The 19,694-nt window shown below is 36.7% G+C and overlaps 1 protein-coding gene across 1 annotated transcript in view; it reads right to left on the bottom strand.

Annotated features, from left to right (window-relative positions):
- PKHD1L1 (PKHD1 like 1) overlaps positions 1 to 19,694 on the bottom strand; it is a 154,527-nt gene that overhangs the window by 78,515 nt on the left and 56,318 nt on the right. Inside the window, exons 26-38 of the mRNA XM_060035239.1 lie at positions 18,374 to 18,496; positions 17,581 to 17,686; positions 14,979 to 15,089; positions 13,472 to 13,636; positions 12,130 to 12,251; positions 10,271 to 10,403; positions 9,655 to 9,850; positions 7,832 to 7,974; positions 7,283 to 7,387; positions 5,924 to 6,112; positions 4,971 to 5,141; positions 4,201 to 4,427; positions 2,136 to 3,120 (exon numbers count right to left, since the gene is read on the bottom strand). Coding sequence (XP_059891222.1) covers positions 2,136 to 3,120; positions 4,201 to 4,427; positions 4,971 to 5,141; positions 5,924 to 6,112; positions 7,283 to 7,387; positions 7,832 to 7,974; positions 9,655 to 9,850; positions 10,271 to 10,403; positions 12,130 to 12,251; positions 13,472 to 13,636; positions 14,979 to 15,089; positions 17,581 to 17,686; positions 18,374 to 18,496 — 2,776 coding nt within the window. The remainder of the gene's footprint in view (positions 1 to 2,135; positions 3,121 to 4,200; positions 4,428 to 4,970; positions 5,142 to 5,923; positions 6,113 to 7,282; positions 7,388 to 7,831; positions 7,975 to 9,654; positions 9,851 to 10,270; positions 10,404 to 12,129; positions 12,252 to 13,471; positions 13,637 to 14,978; positions 15,090 to 17,580; positions 17,687 to 18,373; positions 18,497 to 19,694) is intronic.

Below are 19,694 nucleotides of genomic sequence, written 5' to 3'. Positions count from 1 at the left end.
CAGAAACGTTCTGTTTTTAAAACAAATTGTGATGGGCGATGAAAAGTGGATACTGTACAATAATATGAAACAGAAGAGATCGTGGGTCAAGTGAAATGAACCAATACCGACCACACCAAAGGCCGGTCTTCATCCAAAGAAGGTGATGTTGTGTATATGGTTGGAATGGAAGGGAGTCCTCTATTATGAGCTCCTTCTGGAAAACCAAACGATTAATTCCAACAAGTACTGCTCCCAATTAGCCCAAGTGAAAGCAGCACTCAATGAAAAGCGTCCAGAATTAGTCAACAGAAAACACATAATTTTCCATCAGGATAACGCAAGGCCAAATGTTTCTTTGATGACCAGGCAAAAACTGTTACAGCTTGGCTGGGAAGTTCTGATTCATCTGCTGTATTCACTAGACATTGCACCTTTGGATTTCCATTTATTTCCATCTTTACAAAATTCTCTTAATGGAAAAAATTTCAATTCCCTGGAAGACTGTAAAAGGCACCTGGACCAGTTCTTTGCTCAAAAAGACAAAACGTTTTGGGAAGATGGAATTACGAGTTGCCTGAAAAACGGCAAAAGTAGTTGGAACAAAAGGGTGAATACGTTGTTCAATAAAGTTCTTGGTGAAAATGAAAAATGTGCTTTTTATTTTTACTTAAAAACCGAAGGCACCTTTTGGCCAACCCAATAGCTCAGTTCTCACTTGTCTACAAGTCTCATCTATCTTCAGATACATTGTTTTGAAAGATACATTCAAAGAGAGATGAGACAGAAATGGTTCATGGAAATAAAGAACATATGCCAATATGTTCTTCATTTGCAATGATTGCAAATATATGGGAGGAAGTATGCCATTGCTACTGTTAATATTTGCTTTTTAAAATTCTAAATGAGAAAACTTGATGTCTAAAAGAAAATTTCAATAGCAAACTTCTTGAAGGCACAGAATACACCTTACCCAAACCTGATACATTTCCTGGCACTGTAAATTAACAATTAACAAAGACTTTTTTTTTAAAAGGCCAACATTTAATAAGTTCTTCATTTTATTTATTTTTTTAAAAATATTTATTTATTTATTTATTTGGTTGCGCTGGGTCTTAGTTGCAGCCGACGGGCTCCTTAGTTGCAGCTCGCTGGCTCCTTAGTTGTGGCAGGCAGCCTCCTTAGTTGTGGCATGCGAACTCTTAGTTGCGGCATGCGCGTGGGATTTAGTTCCCTGACCAGGGATCAAACCTGGGCCCCCCTGCATTGGAGCACGGAGTCTCATCCACTGCACTACCAGGGAAGTCCCTTAATAAGTTCTTTATTAAAGGAAACTTTTAAGCTGCATTATATGAATGAGATTTTTTAACCTTATGAGGAAGGTATCTGCATGTGTAAGGAAACTGATATTTTAAGAAACTCGTCCAAAGTTTCACCACTGGAAAGTAAAAGAACCAAGGTGTGAATCCAGGTATTAAGGCCATGTTCTCAGCCATTAGACTATAGCTGCCTCTTCAGAAATCATTACATAGATGATAAGCATTCCAATAGCTTGAAGATGATCAGAAACAGCATAACATAATGACAAAGGATCAGGAAGACATCTCAATCTATTCTTAGCTCAGAAGACCAAGTCATATTAAATAATTAAGTAAATCCTATTTTATAATATTTTTTCCACCTGAATGGGCCAATTACCCCCTTAAAAGGAATTCTGTTGTATTAATAAGTTAATAATCAATTGTAGTTTCCTGGAAACAAGATACTCTAAAAAATTCTCAATGTTAATAAGATGAACTACTTACGAATTTTAACAGGTATTGCCTGTCATATTAACATTAATGACATAAATTAATGACCAATTTTAGTCCACAGGCATCCATCTATTTCTTCCTCATTTTGAAATTTAGGTGAAGTTAATGAGGATTTTGTTTTAAAACAGAAATGGGAATTTGGCCAAAAATTTTATCCCAAGAATGTGCAAAAAATAATCACACAACAGAGACTACACAGAACTCAAATCCCATGTATTGACTAAGAGGGTTTGTCTAAAAACACATCCTAAAAATCATTTGTAAACATTATTCCAATTCTATGCTAGTAAATATTACTGATCATAGTATATCAAGACACCAAAAAAGCAGGTATTGGCCTACCTGTACTTGGGGTAACTCCTCTGAGAAGTGGAGTATCTTCCAAGGCATACGTAAATGACAGAGGTGGATAAGCGACTGCATTCACAGAGATCTTTACACTGACCCTTCCAGCTGTCCCTGCTGGGGTACGGCAGTAGACTTCACTGGAATTGACAGAAATAATTTGGCAAGGTTCATCCCCAACAGTGACTGTGGTGTTGCCTGGATAGAAGCCATTTCCAGTGATCATCAAAGTAGTGCCACCACCGATGCTTCCAGAAGTTGGTGTGACAGATGCTACTGGGGGGCTGCTGACAGTAAGGTTTCCCAGAGCTAAGCCTTTCATTCCCACCACAACACTAAGAGGATAAATTCCAGCCGGAAGAGGAGTCACAAGAACAGTGATGTTATTTTCATTAACATCGATTGCTCTAAACTGTTGGTTTCCAATGAAAACAGAAACGTCCTCCAAGATAGTGCCAAAACCTTCTCCTTCAATAAGAACTTTTACAGATCCTTTGATGGTGTTTGGGGAGATTCTTGTTACAAAAGCAGTGATGCTTTCTAAGTATGAAAAGCTGCAGTTCCCTTGACACAGGGCAGGCACTCCGTGGATCAGAAGATTTACCTTCACAAGCTGCTGCGGAGCAGGAGATGTTTCACATTCAATGGCTGTATAATTCACTGACAGAACTTCACATGGAAAATGACCCATAAGGACTTGTACACCAGCAGTAGGAACTGCAAATCCAGAGCCTTTTATGGTCACTTTTGTCATTCCTGTAGTTGACCCTGCATTTGGTAATACCACGTCGATGTTTGGCAAAAGTACAAATCGCCTATCAAATTCACTGGACAGTGTGTTGATAGCAGTGCCCAGATTGTAGACAGTTACTGTGACAATTTCCCTGATGCCAACATCCATTGAGTTTTGAGGGTCAATATGACACACAATGGAATTATTACTACTTTCTTCTACAACACAGGGATAGCTACCAATTGTAACCTGAAAATAAAATGAACATGAAAACAAGTCAATACATTACTCTAGTGTGAATTTAAATTTTGTATTAGCAACAACTAAATTTAAAAATTTGGGGACTTCCCTGGTGGCGCAGTCGTTAAGAATCTGCCTGCCAATGGAGGGGACATGGGTTCGAGCCCTGGTCCGGGAAGATCCCACATGCCGTGGAGCAACTAAACCCGTGTACCACAACTACTGAGCCTGAGCTCTAGAGCCCTCAAGCCACAACTACTGAAGCCCGCATGCCTAGAGCCCCATGCTCCACAACAAGGGAGGCCACCGCAATGAGAAGCCTGTGCATCGCAACGAAGAGTAGCCCCTGCTCTCCGCAACTAGAGAAAGCCCGTGCACAGCAACAAAGACCCAATGCAGCCAAAAAATCAATCAATCAATAAATTTAAAAAAAATTGATCAAGTGCAAACTTTTTTTTCATGAAATTAATTTGGGGGCTGATTAAGGCATATCTTGGATTAATCTTAAACTAAATTATGATCATACACAAATGTTCATAGTTACATTATTGATAATAGCCAAAAAGGTGAAAGCAACCCAAATGTCCATGAACTAATGAATGAATAAATAAAATGTATACACTGTGCAGTGGAATATTATTCAGTCATAAAAAGAAATGAAGTACTGCTACATGGTACATCATGGATCAACCTTGAAAACATTATGCTTAGTGAATACAGCTGGTCACAAATGACCACATATTGTATGATTCTATTTATAAGAATATTCACAATAGGCAAATCCACAGAGACAGAAAAATTAGTGGTTGTTTAGGGCCAGGAAGTACGGAGGGGTTGGGGGTAATATCTAAGGACTGTGGGGTTCCTTTTTGGGGCAAAGAAAATCTTCTAAAATTGACTGTGGTGATGGACGCACAAGTCTACGAACATACCACGAGCTTCTGAATTGTACACGTTAAATGGGCCAGTTGTATGGTGTGTGAATTATATCACAATTAAGCTGTCATAAATTAAACTATGAGGTTATGGATGAAACATCTTCCTTTTATTGTGTATACAGAGGTAAAAAGGAGATCTTTATATTCTTACCTTATTAGCACATGTGAGATTACTGAAGCCACGTCCAGTAATTGTTATCAATTCATTTAGTGTTCCGATGGATGGACTAATGTTGCTTATAGATGGTGAAAAACAACTTGAAAGCTCAAAGAGCAATCTATCTGAATGTGCAAACCCGGTACTGTTCAGGCCACACAGGGGTTCTGTCGCCAGGCAGCCTGTCACAGAGCTTCCCAAGTGCAAATTTACGGGTCCTCCTTTAGACAAAAGATTGCCTGTAAGTCATGGATAAAATTCTAAAACAAGAATTGTTTTCAGACTGTATTACTCTAATTTTGATGATGGTGGTTTATATTCTGGTAAGTCTTTTTTTCCCAAATGACAAGAGGAGACCCAGGTGGTTCAAAGTTAAAAGAAAGACCTGGACACAGATGATACAGTAAAGAGTGAATAAAAAATTAATTTATTTTTCAATTTGTCTAAGGCCAGACCCTATGGGGAAAATAAAACAACATCATCTCACATTTTAATATATTTTCAGGCACTTACAGAGTATCAGAACTTTTTCACATTAACATCTCATTTGAGGCACATAAGGATTCTGGGAGACTGACAGGACAACATTAACATGATCCCCTTATTTTATAGAATAAATTCTAGCCTCAGAGCAGTCCCGACCTATTCAGGGTCATGCGGCTAGTGAGAGACAGTTAGCCCCAGTCATCTGCCTCCTACTCCAGAATGGTTGCATATACCCTGGGTCACCGAAGTGACAGGGTTTCTACCTTTAACCTTCTTACCCTGAGCATATGTGGCTTCAGTGCCACCCACAAACAGGTGCAGGGGAATGTGCCTGGTTTCAGCTGGTAAAACGTTAATGACTCCTTGGAGAAAAATGGAGTGGGCCTCATCAACATACCCGCTGCTATAATAATGGATTCCAGGTGAAGTAAATTGGTAAGAAAATGAACCTACCATAAAATGAGATTGCACATAATAAATACAAGCAATTAATGCATCTTTGAAAAGAAATTTGAAATAATCATTCAAACGCGCATGCAGGCGACAGGTTTCTTATTTTTTATGCATGTGATATTTCAACAGGAAGTAGTAAGGAAATGACTATAAAACAACTATAAAATGTCTATAAAAGAACTGTCTTGTATAATGAAATTACATTCTAGGAAGGCAAGATCCAGCATTAATTTTTCTAGAGAAACCATGTTAAATCTGGCATAATTCACAGAATCTTAAAGAAAAACTCAACATTCAATGAAAAACAGTTTGTGTTCATGAGTAAAAAGTTCAAACTGCTACATGTGTAGAACAAAACAGGCAGTCTAAAAGGCACACTATACGCTAAGTTGTCCTAGAAGAAAGACTGATTTTAAAGCTGATTCCAATCAACAGAAGTTCATACTTGCTATCAGACTGGTATGATTAAAACATGTACTTCAATTTTCTTTGTATTTTGCTTGTTTCAATATATTTTTCTGGTTGATTATTCCAGAATGAATAGAGATATTTCTGATATCAGAACTCATCTCTGATGTATAAAATACCTTGCTGACATTCATTTGGAATATTTTATAAATTTGTAATATTTTTACTATAGCAATAAAATGCCAGCTAAATCATTTTGTGTATTTGTATATATTATTTATGCAAAAGTATTTTAAATCTAAACAAATTTCTTTTTATTATATCTGGGAAAAAGAAGCATGATGCAAAACGCAACAAAGCGGAAACATACCTGATGCAGATTTTTCTCTTTTATTGGTAAATCCTTTGCCATCATAAATTACACTTCCAGGACTGGAGACAGAGAAAACTCTATATCCTATTCCCCTGAGATATGGATGTGCTTGCCAATGCCATGTCACTGTGTCTCCCACAGACACATTTAAGACGGATGGTGACCAGGCATAACCTAATCCGTGTACTGGGAACAAGAATTGAGTCATATTTTTAAAGAAAAAAGGAAAAGGAGTACAAATTCTTAATAATTATCTTTGAAAATATTTCCTTTTCATACAGCCACGAGTGAAAAAACCTTTTAATTAACATTGTAAAACTTTTACATGTCTACTTTAAACACATAATAAAAATAAACAGAAATAATGGAAAGTAACATAATGAGAAGCTAAGGAAAAGATAAACCACACAACTCCAAAACTGTTGACCGAGAGGCAATTTGAAAAAACTCAGAGTCAATAAACAAGTTGTTCAGAAATGTCACATGGAATATTTTTTTTTTTTTTTTTTTTTTTTTTTTTTTTTTTGGGTATGCGGGCCTCTCACTGCTGTGGGGTCTCCCAGTGCAGTGCACAGGCTCCGGACGCGCAGGCCCAGCGGCCATGGCTCACGGGCCCAGCCGCTCCGCGGCATGTGGGATCCTCCCGGACCGGGGCACGAACCCACGTCCCCTGCATCGGCAGGCGGACCCTCAACCACTGCGCCACCAGGGAAGCCCACATAGAATATTTTTAAAAGCTCTGATCAATTCTTTTTTTTTTTTTTTTTTTTTTGTGATACGCGGGCCTCTCACTGTCGCGGCCTCTCTCGTTGTGGAGCACAGGCTCCAGACGCGCAGGCTCAATAGTTGTGGCTCACGGGCCCAGCCGCTCCGCGGCACGTGGGATCTTCCCGGACCGGGGCACGAATCCGTGTCCCCTGCATCGGCAGGCAGACTCTCAACCACTGCGCCACCGGGGAAGCCCTCTGATCAATTCTTTAAACGCAAAAATCTTCTCAGGCATTGAGGCACGCAAAGATCTATATAATTTCTATTTGAATATTTATTTAGAAACCCATAATGGAAGACAAACTATAGTAATTCAGGAGGTTCTATACTGCAGTAAAACCAAGTGGCAATTCCTGAACTTGGAAATCCTAAGCCTAGCCTTCTAGACTCAAGTCTACTGCTTGCTGATTCATTCTATATGTGGCCCCCTATGTCAGGTGGATAAATTCTAGACAAACTATTAACAACTTATACAAAGAAATAACAATAACTATTCTCTGAATACTTTGAAGTATTATAAGTAAAAATCAAATTAATTCCAAGGTAACATGTCTCCATTATTTACAGCAGATAAATGTTGTCTGATACCTGAATCTTCCCCACTGTTGGTAATCCTGAATACTTTCCCTGTTGAATGAACAACACATTTTATGACATTTTCTGATGATGCTGTCACATTGCACGGGAAGGACCCTAGAAAGAAAAAGGATGGGGGAAAAAACATTTTCTCAAATAGTTTTTGTGAAATACAGAGAAGAAGTATAATTAGTAAATAGTCAAGGCCCTACAAAAGCTCCCCATTACATAGTAGGATCTTTGGTACTTTTTTCTGATGGCAATCATGTTTGAGTACTGACTAGTTTTAGAACAGAGACCTCTCCTTTTTTAAAGTGTTTTATACACATTAAACATTTGGTAATTATTTACTGAAATCAAAAGCAGTTATTTAGTTTATTTTTACCACCTAACCAAATACACTTAACCTTTTACATGCTAATAGAAAAACAAAGCTTCCATGACTGAGAGTCATGGAAGTCACAGCACTGAGAGTCCATGACTGAGAGTCACAGCACCTACAGCACATCATTTAAGATGAGAAAAATGATAACAGCCCTCCTGTGAGGATGAAACTCTTACCCAACAGCACAGTGTTCTCAGCTAGTATTGTGCTGAATCCCAAACCCATTATAGTGATTTCAGTTCCACCATATAAGGAGCCCTTCTGTGGAAACATGCTGGTCACTTGCAAAATATACTGTATAGAAGCATTTAATTTGTCTCTGTAAAAGAAAAATTAATAGATATTTCAATGAGCATTCCATGGGGTCATGTTGTTAAACTCTTCTTAGGACCTAATTCATTTAAGAGGAAGTACTTGAATATTTAATAAAACATTACTTTCTCAAACTAGATAATCTGATAATTATCATGACCTCAATTTGGTTGGATCATATACATATATAATAGTTGTTTCCCTAAATATGAAAATAACATTTCTGAAAATCCCATGGCAGGAGAATTTGAGATGGAAGAACTTAAAATACTATGGGAAAAATATGGTTATGAGAACTGAGGTCACAAGAAATACAGGAAATCCTTTAAAATATTTTATCTAGTTATTAGAATAAAACATAAAGGCATAAAAAACCCCAAAAACCCCCATAAAGGCAGCATTATCTATAAAAAAGAACAGCAATGAAATTCCATACATTTAATATAAGTAAAGTTTTGTGCAATTAATTTGAATTTATCATTCTATATTTGTTGAAAACCTGTCATGATCTCCCTTCCCACTATTTCAAGGAGAGGGTTTTTAATTTATTTTGCTTCGTTACAATGTATCTGCTAGGAGGACATCAAAATGTACAGTGCTTTTCTGACCCGACATATAGAGTTGACTTCCACATCCCAGCTCCCACCATAACTTAAATGAGTCTTTGTGTTAATTTTTATCTAACTTCCTCATCATAGCTGAATTGGTAGTTTTTGAACCACCACCCAAGTACCCAGTTTTGTATGCTGTCAATTCTGCCCGTTATATCATCAAGCCAAAGCACAAGCCAACAGCTCTTCTAGAACCATGTGAGCTCTGCCCCGTGAATCTAAGAGGGGATGTAGTGCTGAAGTTTATGTTTACTGTTGCTCTTCTTTCTTCACCTCCCACAAGACTCCTCCTCTACAATGATCTCTCCTTCTACTCTGTCATCAGTTTTACTTGCCTTTTTTTTAATCCCTAAATTCCAGTTTTCTCTTTTTCTAAGTGCTCTAAACCAGTAACTTCCTTATGCCAGAACTAAAATTTTACCAGCTGACAAGCAGCTTCAGGGAAGAAAATACTAAACACCTAGTTAAAGGAAAGTCAGAGCTGGAGGAGGATTCTCTCCACCCTCTCCTTCACCTGGCAGCTCCCACCCGTTTCTTGGCTTACCTGTCACCTTTTCAGAGAACTCTTTCCAGTCCCCAGTCCCTCAGGAAAAATTAGCTCTATTATATGTTCTTGTAGCACCTGGGACCTCTTATCCATAGCCTTTTTCTCATTTATAATCCAGTTATTGATGTAATCATCTGTTTGAAATCTGCCTCCCCAACAAAATTGTGGGCACCATTAAGGTGGGGGACACATCCCTCTTATTCCCCACTATAAATCCAGCACTGAGAAAGTGCCTGCCCCCAGTAACTTCTTGATAAGTATTTCCAGAATGAATGAAAGTCATGTGACATATACATAAACCTAGTTCTGCAGAGAAATCTTACAACCTAATCTGAATGGTATTGGTCTCAAACCTAAGCATCATACTGCATGTTATGAGAAATTTTCAGAATCTTTTGCAAAAGGAATTGTAGAAAGGTGAAGAGAGCAACTGAAATATTATAAGGTTAATGACTATTTCTCCTCCTATCTCAATATATTAGCACCATGTGTTCCACAGCTCTGTCAAAGTTTATGGTCATGACCATACCTTGTTGACGCAAAACCCCAGTTTCTGACTTCTACACAGATATCATGTTTTCCAGGAGACAACTTGGGCAAAAGGCATCTAATATCTGTGAAGTTCCAGTGAAGGACCTGGCAGGATTTTCCTCCAACATAGACCTCCATGTTTTGTGTGAGTTCATTTCCAAAGTTATAACCCTTAATTGTTAAATTAACTTCTCCTATTATTTTAAAAGAAAAGTTTTACAAAAAGAGTCAATGTATTATCTAGAGCAAAATTTGAATATTAAGTCAACCAACTCATCTCTTATGTTTCAATGGATTTAGGAAATCCTAACACTTTCAGAGGTAAAAGAAAATCAATGAAAGAGTTGATAGCTGCCACATGGAGATAAAATTCATGTTTAATTGTTTAACAGGGAAAAATATGGCAAAGAACTTTAAAAATTAATATTTTTCTTATTATTGCACATGCTCAAAGTGATATAATAAACAGACCAATTTATGATTAAAAAAGAAAACCTGTGACAGGTTTTGCTTTAAGAAACACAACCGCAGAGAAACTGCTTCAAAAGCTTTTTTAGAAATGGTATACACATACATATATATCAAATGACTAATCTTATTGAAGAATTTCTTACCCAGTATTGTCCGTACTTTGGGACTAAAATCAGTTATAACTGGAGTCTGTAAACAATTATAGCTATAAGCATTCTTTGCCATGGCTTGAAATCCACTGGTAATAACTGATATATCAACTGTACCCTCAATTCTCTGAAATAAGAGGAAAAAAATAAAACAATTAGAAAATATTAAATGTTGAGATACAGAAATTCAATGGCTAAAAACAAATAGAATTATTCAAAATAAACTTCCAAAGATGTTTTTTTCTCAAAGTCATGAATCAGAGTTAACTATCAGATATTTAGAAAGTTGTGGTGTCAAATGTAGGTTGCATGTTTGAATTCTTTAGATAAAGCTATATGATATAGTGGTTTTGTGGGTATTTATGATCAATTCAAATGCATCTATAGTATTGGATTTCCCAGGGTTCTGCAATATAGTTCAGATGTTCTGGACAAGTGAGCCTCTCTCTCTTTTTTAAAAATAAATTTATTTATTTATTTATTTACTTATGGCTGCATTGGGTCTTCCTTGCTGCACGCAGCCTTTCTCTAGTTGCAGCAAGGGGGGGGGCTACTCTCTGTTGCGGTGCGTGGGCTTCTCATTGCGGTGGCTTCTCTTGTTGTGGAGCACGGGTTCTAGGAGCGCAGGCTTCAGTAGTTGTGGCTTGCAGGCTCTAGAGCACAGGCTCAGTAGTTGTGGCACATGGGCTTAGTTGCTTCGCGGCATGTGGGATCTTCCCGGACCAGGGCTTGAACCCGTGTCCCCTGCATTTGCAGGCGGATTCTTAACCGCTGCGCCACCAGGGAAGTCCCTAGACAAGTGATTCTCTAATTAATAAAGCATACGATACTTAAAGTTTTGAGCTTTTTGCTCTTAAAATAGGCTTGAATGTAATTTTTGTTCCTCTTCATGGACAAATGACATTATTATAAACTTTGCTGACATAGTTCCAGAATCCAAGACTAAAACCTAAGAAAAATATTTGGTGCTTTCACCAATATAGCACCTATACAATTCCCAATTAGGAAAAATCGTTTTCCTAGCATCTAGTACTTAGTGCACACTCAGTGTTTAATTGAATGACATAATTTAAACAAAACTTTAATTTACTATACCCGCCAGATTCTCATCTCCACCATTCAGTCCAACACATGCTCAAATTCACTTTTCCTACGTCAACTACATAATAATTCCCACCCTTAATCTACTACGTTTTTAAATATTAGTGACTGAATTCACTCCTTTTGCACATAGTAAGTAAAACAGAGTCTTGGTTTAAATTTAAACACTATTTTAAAAAATAAAGAACGATGACTGGTCCTGAGATGTAATATTCCATGGGAAACTTTACACTGTGTGTGTTTTGCCAACAAACTGAAATGTTAACATATTTAAAATATGTATTCCTTAAAAAAACCCCAAAATGTCTAGAATGGCTTCCCTGAATTTTTTAGACTATTTATTACTGCTATATTTTTTTCATCCTTGGATTTACCTTGTCAACTCCCATTCATCATCCTTCCACCTCTGATAGGACATCAACTTTTCCATGAAACTCTTCCTGACACCCTCTCCCCGCTGTATTTTATCTTCATTTTGTGTCTACTTCTATCAGTTCAAATGGAACACACTATTTAACATTGGTTTATATGTATGTCTTCCTTAATGATGTTAAGTATCTAGAATGTGGAAGATAATATTTGGTATTTGGATCTCGGCAAAAAATGTTGATGAAATAATTATTAAAGAGCATAACTGAAACTCTGCACTTGCTATAGGTAAATAAGGCATTTGTTTAACCCTTTACTGAGATGTTCCTTAATTCATACAAGTTCAGACTTAGAAGAAAAATGACTGAAATCAGATGCCTTACTTTTGGTGTTCTGCAGGTTATCTTATTCAAATTCCCTTCAATTACATTGCAGGTTTCATTGCCGACTAATACCTTTGAATTTTCATTAAAGCCAAATCCAGATAGAGTCAGAAGAGTACCACCTTCATAAGTAAAAACACAAAATCAGACAACAAAAACACATTAGATTAACTATAACAAAAAGACACTTTGGCAGTCATCTAACATCACTCAAGAATTGTCTAATCATCCAAGAGACAGGTTGGCAAATAGATCAAGGACCAGCCTCGAGATATATAGAATCATCACCACATACCCGAGTCTGAGCTCTGGAGTCTGGAGCCGTAAAGGGGTTGGGCTAAGTGATTTAATGAAATAACACAGATTTGCAACTAATATTTGTTTTTGTGTCTTCATCCTAAAGAGAAATTATGCTATTTCTATTTACTCAACCAGTGGGAAATGAGAGTGAATTAAGACTCATACAAAATCCCAAATTTTAATACCTTTAAGTAAAAGAAAAACTAAGAAAAAATCCCAACAAAATAAAAATAACATAAAATATAAAAACAGGGCTTCCCTGGTGGCGCAGTGGTTGAGAGTCCGCCTGCCAATGCAGGGGACGCGGGTTCGTGCCCCAGTCCTGGAAGGAAGATTCCACATGCCATGGGCCCGTGAGCCATAGCCGCTGAGCCTGCGTGTCCGGAGCCTGTGCTCCGCAACGGGAGAGGCCACAGCAGTGAGAGGCCCGTGTACCACAAAAAAACAAACAAACAAACAAAATATATATATATATACACACATATATATGTATATATATGTATATATATACATATATATAAACAGAACACACCAAAAAGATCAAGGCCAAAGCACAAAATCCACACTTAAGCATGGTCAAACAAACAAACAAAACACAAAGGAAATGAAGCAGGATAGGAAAAATGTGTTATTTTCTTTCCATCTTCTGCGTCAGCATCCCTTTCCCTGATTTGTTTCTGGAACTTTTTCTGGGTCTAGTAGCTCCACTGAGACTGTGATTATAAATGGAGCAGCTGGTAAGCAGAATAATAACTAATAAATCTTATCTTGACATAATTAATGAGCTTGTTATAGACACATGTAATAATTGATGATATTAATTCAATAACCTAAGACGTAAGTAGAAGCAGTCACCCTGACTTGTGCTTCATAAGGAAAGAATTAGTCATCCACTGAGTCGCTGTGCCTTCTAAAAGAGGAGTCTCCTTTGTTCTATATGAGGAAGGTTTGGAGTCCTCTCCCTTCACCCTGTTCTAGAAACAGTTCAATGAAATGATGGAAATGTATGCAATTTTCTTTGTTTGGAACAATTAACTATTACCCGCTAGGCTTCCAGAAGCAGGCCAGATGTGTGAGATCTGACTCTGATAAATGAAGTGTAATTCCTCCTCCTCTGTATTCTGTGCTAGTCCAACACCAGCTATGGACACAGCAACTGGGAAACGTCCAGCACTTCCATTCAGAATCTGGCAGTTTATCTCATTTTCTTGTGATAAAAGAAGAAGAAAATGGTCAAGAAATGCTTTTGTTAGATAAAATTACTGAAATTTTATATTTTCAAATATAAACAGTGGCCTTCATTTTTATACTCCAAGAAATATATCTAAGGAAGACTACTCATATATTAATGGGAGGAAAATCTTTACGAACTACCTCATGTTACGAATCAGACAGGGCTAGAAAAGAGTAAGGTAAAATAATAATGAAAGTGGAGTAAACAATTTGCTCCTGAGTACTACACTGTGGCAAAAAAGTTACTATAAGAAGAATTTTAAATCCTAACCTATAAGATCATTTATATGAATAATTCTAAACACTTTGGTCCAATATATTGTTTATGTCCCAAACTGAGTAAAATATTAGGTTTCAACAAGAAAACTGATAAAAACTAAGTGAAAAACATTCTTCACTTCATTTAGAACAGCATATGTGCACTTATAATACAGGTGCAATACTGACTATTAGATCTCAAGAATGCATAGAAGATGTAAATTAAAAACAACTTAGGGCTTCCCTGGTGGCGCAGTGGTTGAGAGTCCGCCTGCTGATGCAGGGGACGCGGGTTCATGCCCCAGTCCGGGAAGATCCCACATGCCGCGGAGCGGCTGGGCCCGTGAGCCATGGCCACTGAGCCTGCGCGTCCGGAGCCTGTTGCTCCGCAACGGGAGAGGCCACAACGGTGAGAGGCCCACGTACCGCAAACAAAACAAAACAAAACGAAAGACAACTAAAATGATATGGAAGGTGAATTTGCTTATGTAATTCCAACTTATTGAAATTAATAAAAATACCTAGGATTATGAAAGAGAATTTTTAGGGAGACAAATAATTATGGTCCTCATTTTTCCATAAATAGAAAATATGATCTTTAAATTCTACATTAATACATAGAGGACTATGAAGTTTGGACTAGAAGTCCAGGAAGATGGCTATGTCCTCTTGCTATGACTAATGAGGCATTTTCAAAGCATGGGCAGAGGGGACCACGCAATATCAGAGCTGCAATTCATGTATTTTTGTGTCCCAGAGACACACTAAAGAAGGAAAAAAAAAAAAAGAGAAGGAAAGATTTCATGTAATCACTTTATGAGGAAAAAGAACAAAAATCAACTGTTATGGGATAAAGACACTGTACCACAGTGAAAGAATTAGTCTGTAGTCATAACCAAAGATTAAAAAGGTAAGGTATTTATCCAAAGCAGTTTGCCAATTTCATAACCCCAAAGATACTCTATAGGAAAATCAGTATTATAACACTGCTCTTTGATTCTACTTTCTCTTAGAGAAAAACAATTAGACTCAAAAATAATGATTTTAAAAGAATCTACCATTCACAGAAAGAAGAGAGCAACCTGCTGGTCCAACTGAGACCGATACAGTTGAACTAGGAGAAAATCCCGAGCCTGATACGGTTAGAATTGTGCTTTCTTCATAGGACCCTGAAAAGGATAAATTTAAATAACAATATTAAAATGACAAAACATAAAAAAAAAAAGACAAAACATAGAATCTGTTGTTATGAAATCAGGTATTTCTCAGAGAAAAGTGAGCCTATCTTCTAAAAGATATAAACAATATGCCTATAAGCAAGCAGGGGAAAAAAGACATTTATTTAGCAATAGTACATTTTTTCCATTGAATTACTGCACAGTGCTTCGTGTTTTGAATCTGTGTGTTTATAGGGATTAGTGGAAAGAATTATCTGACTAAGTATAGAATGTTGTAAGGAAAGGAAAATCATTCTTATGACAAAGAAATTAAACAGACATTTCCATATGGTAACTTAGACTAGGACAGAACCGCCATCACAAACTCCTGAGAATAAACTGTACAATAAGTGTAGTAGACACTTTCCATTTGAAATAGGATATGGTTACTTTATCTGGGATGATACCCATCCTAAAGTGCCTGGGCTATTCCAGGTTTATACTTGCTGGCCCAGCATCCTATACTGAATGTTCTCCATTCACTCTTAAAGGTATCCAGATTTGATCAATAATGACACGGTCACCCGACTCCCATAACATCACACACAACACAGATTATAAATGGATTTAAACAGCTAAGAATGAAAAACAAAACTTCAGAATTTTAGAAGAAACATAACCGAATACCTTAATGATGTTAATGTAGAGATGGATTTCTTAAATAAGATACAAAAAGCCATGGTTATCCATGAAGGAAAAGATATATAAATTAAATCAGTGATTTAAACGTTTCCATGAACAAGATACTAAAAAAAATCATAAGTGAAATACTGGGAGAAGATGTGTGCAAAGGATCAGCAAACATAACATACAATACACAGTGCAAGTTGATAGAAAAATGACAATCTGATAAGTGGATAAAAGATGTTAACAAGCAATTTGCAGAAGAAGAAATAATCTAAATGTCCAAGAAACATACAAGAAGATATTCCTGTGCATTACTAATCAGGGAATAGACAACATTAAAGCAATGATGAGATAACTTCTTACACTCATCAGATTGACCAAAATTAGAAACTCATCATATGAAGTGTTGGCAAAGATGTGGGGAATATGGTGCTCTCATACCCACTGGAGGTACAGCCACTTTGGGGAGCAATTTGGTCACCTAATGAACTGAATACACATATACCCATTAATTCACATGTAGGTATGAACCCTAAAGAAGCTCTAGCATGTATGTTATAGTAGATTTGTACAAGAAAGCTCAATAGAGTCATGCGTAAAAACAAAAAACTTGTAAATGATGTAAATGTCCATCAACAGAAGAACAAATAAATTGGTGTATCCATGAAGTATTTTAGTGATGAATTAGATATACATAAAACCATATAAATATTTCTCAAAATGAATGCTGAATGACAAAAGGTGCAAATGATATTTACAATGTAATAGCTCATTTGTAAACTTAAAAACCCGGCAAAATTACCATATGTGTGTTATACACAAAAGGTATTTAAAACGGCACGGGGCTTCCCTGGTGAGGCAGTGGTTAAGAGTCTGCCTGCCGATACAGGGGACACGGGTTCATGCCCCGGTCTGGGAAGATCCCACATGCCATGGAGCGGCTGGGCCTGTGAGCCATGGCTGCTGAGTCTGCGCGTCCGGAGCCTGTGCTCCACAATGGGAGAGGCCACAACAGTGAGAGGCCCGCGTACCACAAAAAAAAAAAAAAAAAAAAAAAAAATCAAACAAATAAAATGGCATGGAAGAATACACACAAAATTAATTATTGTGATAGCCTCTGGGGAAGTTCGTAGGGGACTAACACTGAGCATGGTGCTTAGAGAGAACTAGAATTATAAAAAAGTCTGAAGAATATATTCTTTCAACACTAAGTTGTGCTATTTTAAAGATTTCAATGGGTTTTTTCTTTTCGTTTGATTTATAATTAGCAAGTGAATTTTCATACTAGTCAACAAGACTAAATATATGATTATAGTATCTGAGCTTACCTTTCTGACTGAAAAAAAGCCACCCCTTACAATCCTTGGTCATGCTGTTTATTTCAATCCTTGGGAGTTCAGACATAACATAATCTGTTTTTTTTTTAAAGCAATGACATACTATGAGGGTATTTTAAAATGTGTCCCCCTAGACTGAGTTCTTGTCAATAATTTTTCTATCTCTTATTCTCAAATCTAGGACCTAATTATTTTCTTTTACTAAACAGCAGCTCTCTTGTTACTGGCATTTTAGTACTATATCTCCTAGAAGTTGGTGAAACTGGAGAAGCAGAATACTAGTGAGTCCAACTTCAACAGTGATATTTTTTGCAAAGATAATTAATGATCTTTCCATAGCTTTCTGATCTGATAGATTTTTTTCACTATGTAGAACTGTCTGCTTGCCTTAGTTAGAATATAAAAAAATCATTATCAGAGTTTACATTTTTGCTAATTGTCTTCCACCCCATACTCTAAGTTTGAAAGCAAGAGATTACCTTGGGAAGGGCTTATGGCCCAGACTTGAGGAGTAGTTGTGGGATCCCATGTAAACCCACAGTCACCTGAACATTTAGCTGGGATTTCATTAACATAGACTTCAACCTTCAAATAAAGAAACACAGAGGTAACAAGAGTAGCATGCTTAAATAGACTATGCATAGGATTTAGAAAAAGTAATGGAAATTTGCTTGTTTGCTGGTTTGTTGGTTTCCAAAAATTAGTCTATTCTATTTATACTTTTCCTGTTTTGACACTTCATTGATTCATTCAGCGAATGTGTCCATTATACGTCAGGCACAGTTGTAAACGTATCAAGCACATTTAACAAAACAGATGACATCCCTGCTGTTACTGAACTTATATTCTAGTGGAGGTAGGACAGAGAGCCTTGCATAAGGCTATAAACTTACAAAAAAAGAAAATGCACATTATGCCCTGGGGGTGATAAGTGCTATGAAGAAAAATAAAGGTTGCTCTTGGGAAAGTCACCTAAACTCCATACAATTTAATTTCCTCATCAGTAAGTGGTAACATTAATAATTACAGAGTTACTATAAAGATTAAATGAAAGAATATATTTTCAAATACTAACAGTAGAGCTTAAAATCTTTTATCATAAGGAAGATAATTTTCCCAAAAGTCACAAAATAATATCATTGAGTTGATCATCTGTTAACAAATAGTCACATGAAAAATAAAGATGTCATCTCTTCTTTTTACCAGGTCTTTAATGTATTACAAAATAGTTATACATTTAAAATTACATCACGAGGAAACTTTCAAAAATACCTGTGGCTGTTTGCTGGGTGTACGAAGTAGGTCTCCCAGTATGCGCCGTCTGAATAAGCCACCTTCCTTTATCCTTGTAACCATCACGTTAGCCTTTTCTCCAAAAATGTTGGAATCATTGATCTATTTTTAGATGAGATTATTTTACTAGAAAGGTTATAATAAATATGATCACAGTAGTTTTTCTTTTTAAGTTTAAGCATGGTTAAAAGTGAAAAGCCAAAGGATGAAAAAAATTCAAAGCCATTTAATCACATTTTTTAAAAAGAAGCCTATTCAAAAATGATCATAATCTACCCAAGAAAAAAACTGATAACATCATTGCAGTATCATATATTGTATCAATTACAACTTGAATTAAATGACTAAAATTAACTTGAATATTTAGGATAAAATACGTCTAAGGAACATGAATTTACTTAATTTGATTTTTTCAAAATATTCTATACTCTTTCTGAATATGACCATTTTGATAAATGGTTCTTAGATAATTGAAAAATGTAGTCCTCTTTCCACCCGAGAGTCAACTTCTCCCCTTTAGCATTTTTGGCCTCTACCAAAACTACTCTTGGTTTTTCATCCACTCACGGAGTTATATTTTCTGCCAATGGTAAAAATGAAACCAAATCAGATCAATATGTATAATTTGGTCATTCCAAAATCATGCTGCCAATATGGTAGCCCTCAGATGCATACAGGGTCTAGCAAAGAGACAGGAGTCTCCATGCTGGGCCTGTGGGAGCCAAGGTGACCAGGAGCAGAAATGATGAATAAAGCAGAGGAGACTGGTCAGGAAAGAGTGAAGGGAGTAGGTGTGCAGGCATCAGCAGAGGAGCAAGAGGAGATCAGTCACTAGAGCTGTCTCAGTTGCAGAATTTTCTTATTCTAGTTTCTGGCCATATGTTTCCTTAAAATAACCCCCATATCTTTATGACATCTATACAATCTATGTATGGTACATTATATTCTATGTTTATTGTTTATATACCTTTTTTTGAATCTCCTGTCCCCCAGCACCTCTGTTTTACCCAAATTGGTTTTATAAGTAGAGTTCTGTATTTATTTCCACCGTTTGTATCATTTTAACAACCATTTTTCTATTGATGGGAATTTCGGTTTCTAGGTTTTTTTACTATTACAAATAACGCTGCAGTGACTAACTTTGTGCCTATTTCATTTCATATTTGTATTATTATTTCAGTAGAAGAGAGTAACACAGCTGAGACTGCTGAATCATAAGGTATCTATATTCAGATACAATTAAATTATCCTTCCAAAAGCTCGTACTAATTTACTGTCTCACCAAGAGTGCATGAGGATG

The sequence above is a fragment of the Delphinus delphis genome, chromosome 17 (genome assembly GCF_949987515.2).
Source record: "Delphinus delphis chromosome 17, mDelDel1.2, whole genome shotgun sequence".
NCBI classification, from domain to species: domain Eukaryota; kingdom Metazoa; phylum Chordata; class Mammalia; order Artiodactyla; family Delphinidae; genus Delphinus; species Delphinus delphis.
This window is presented reverse-complemented; position numbering and strand designations above follow the sequence as displayed.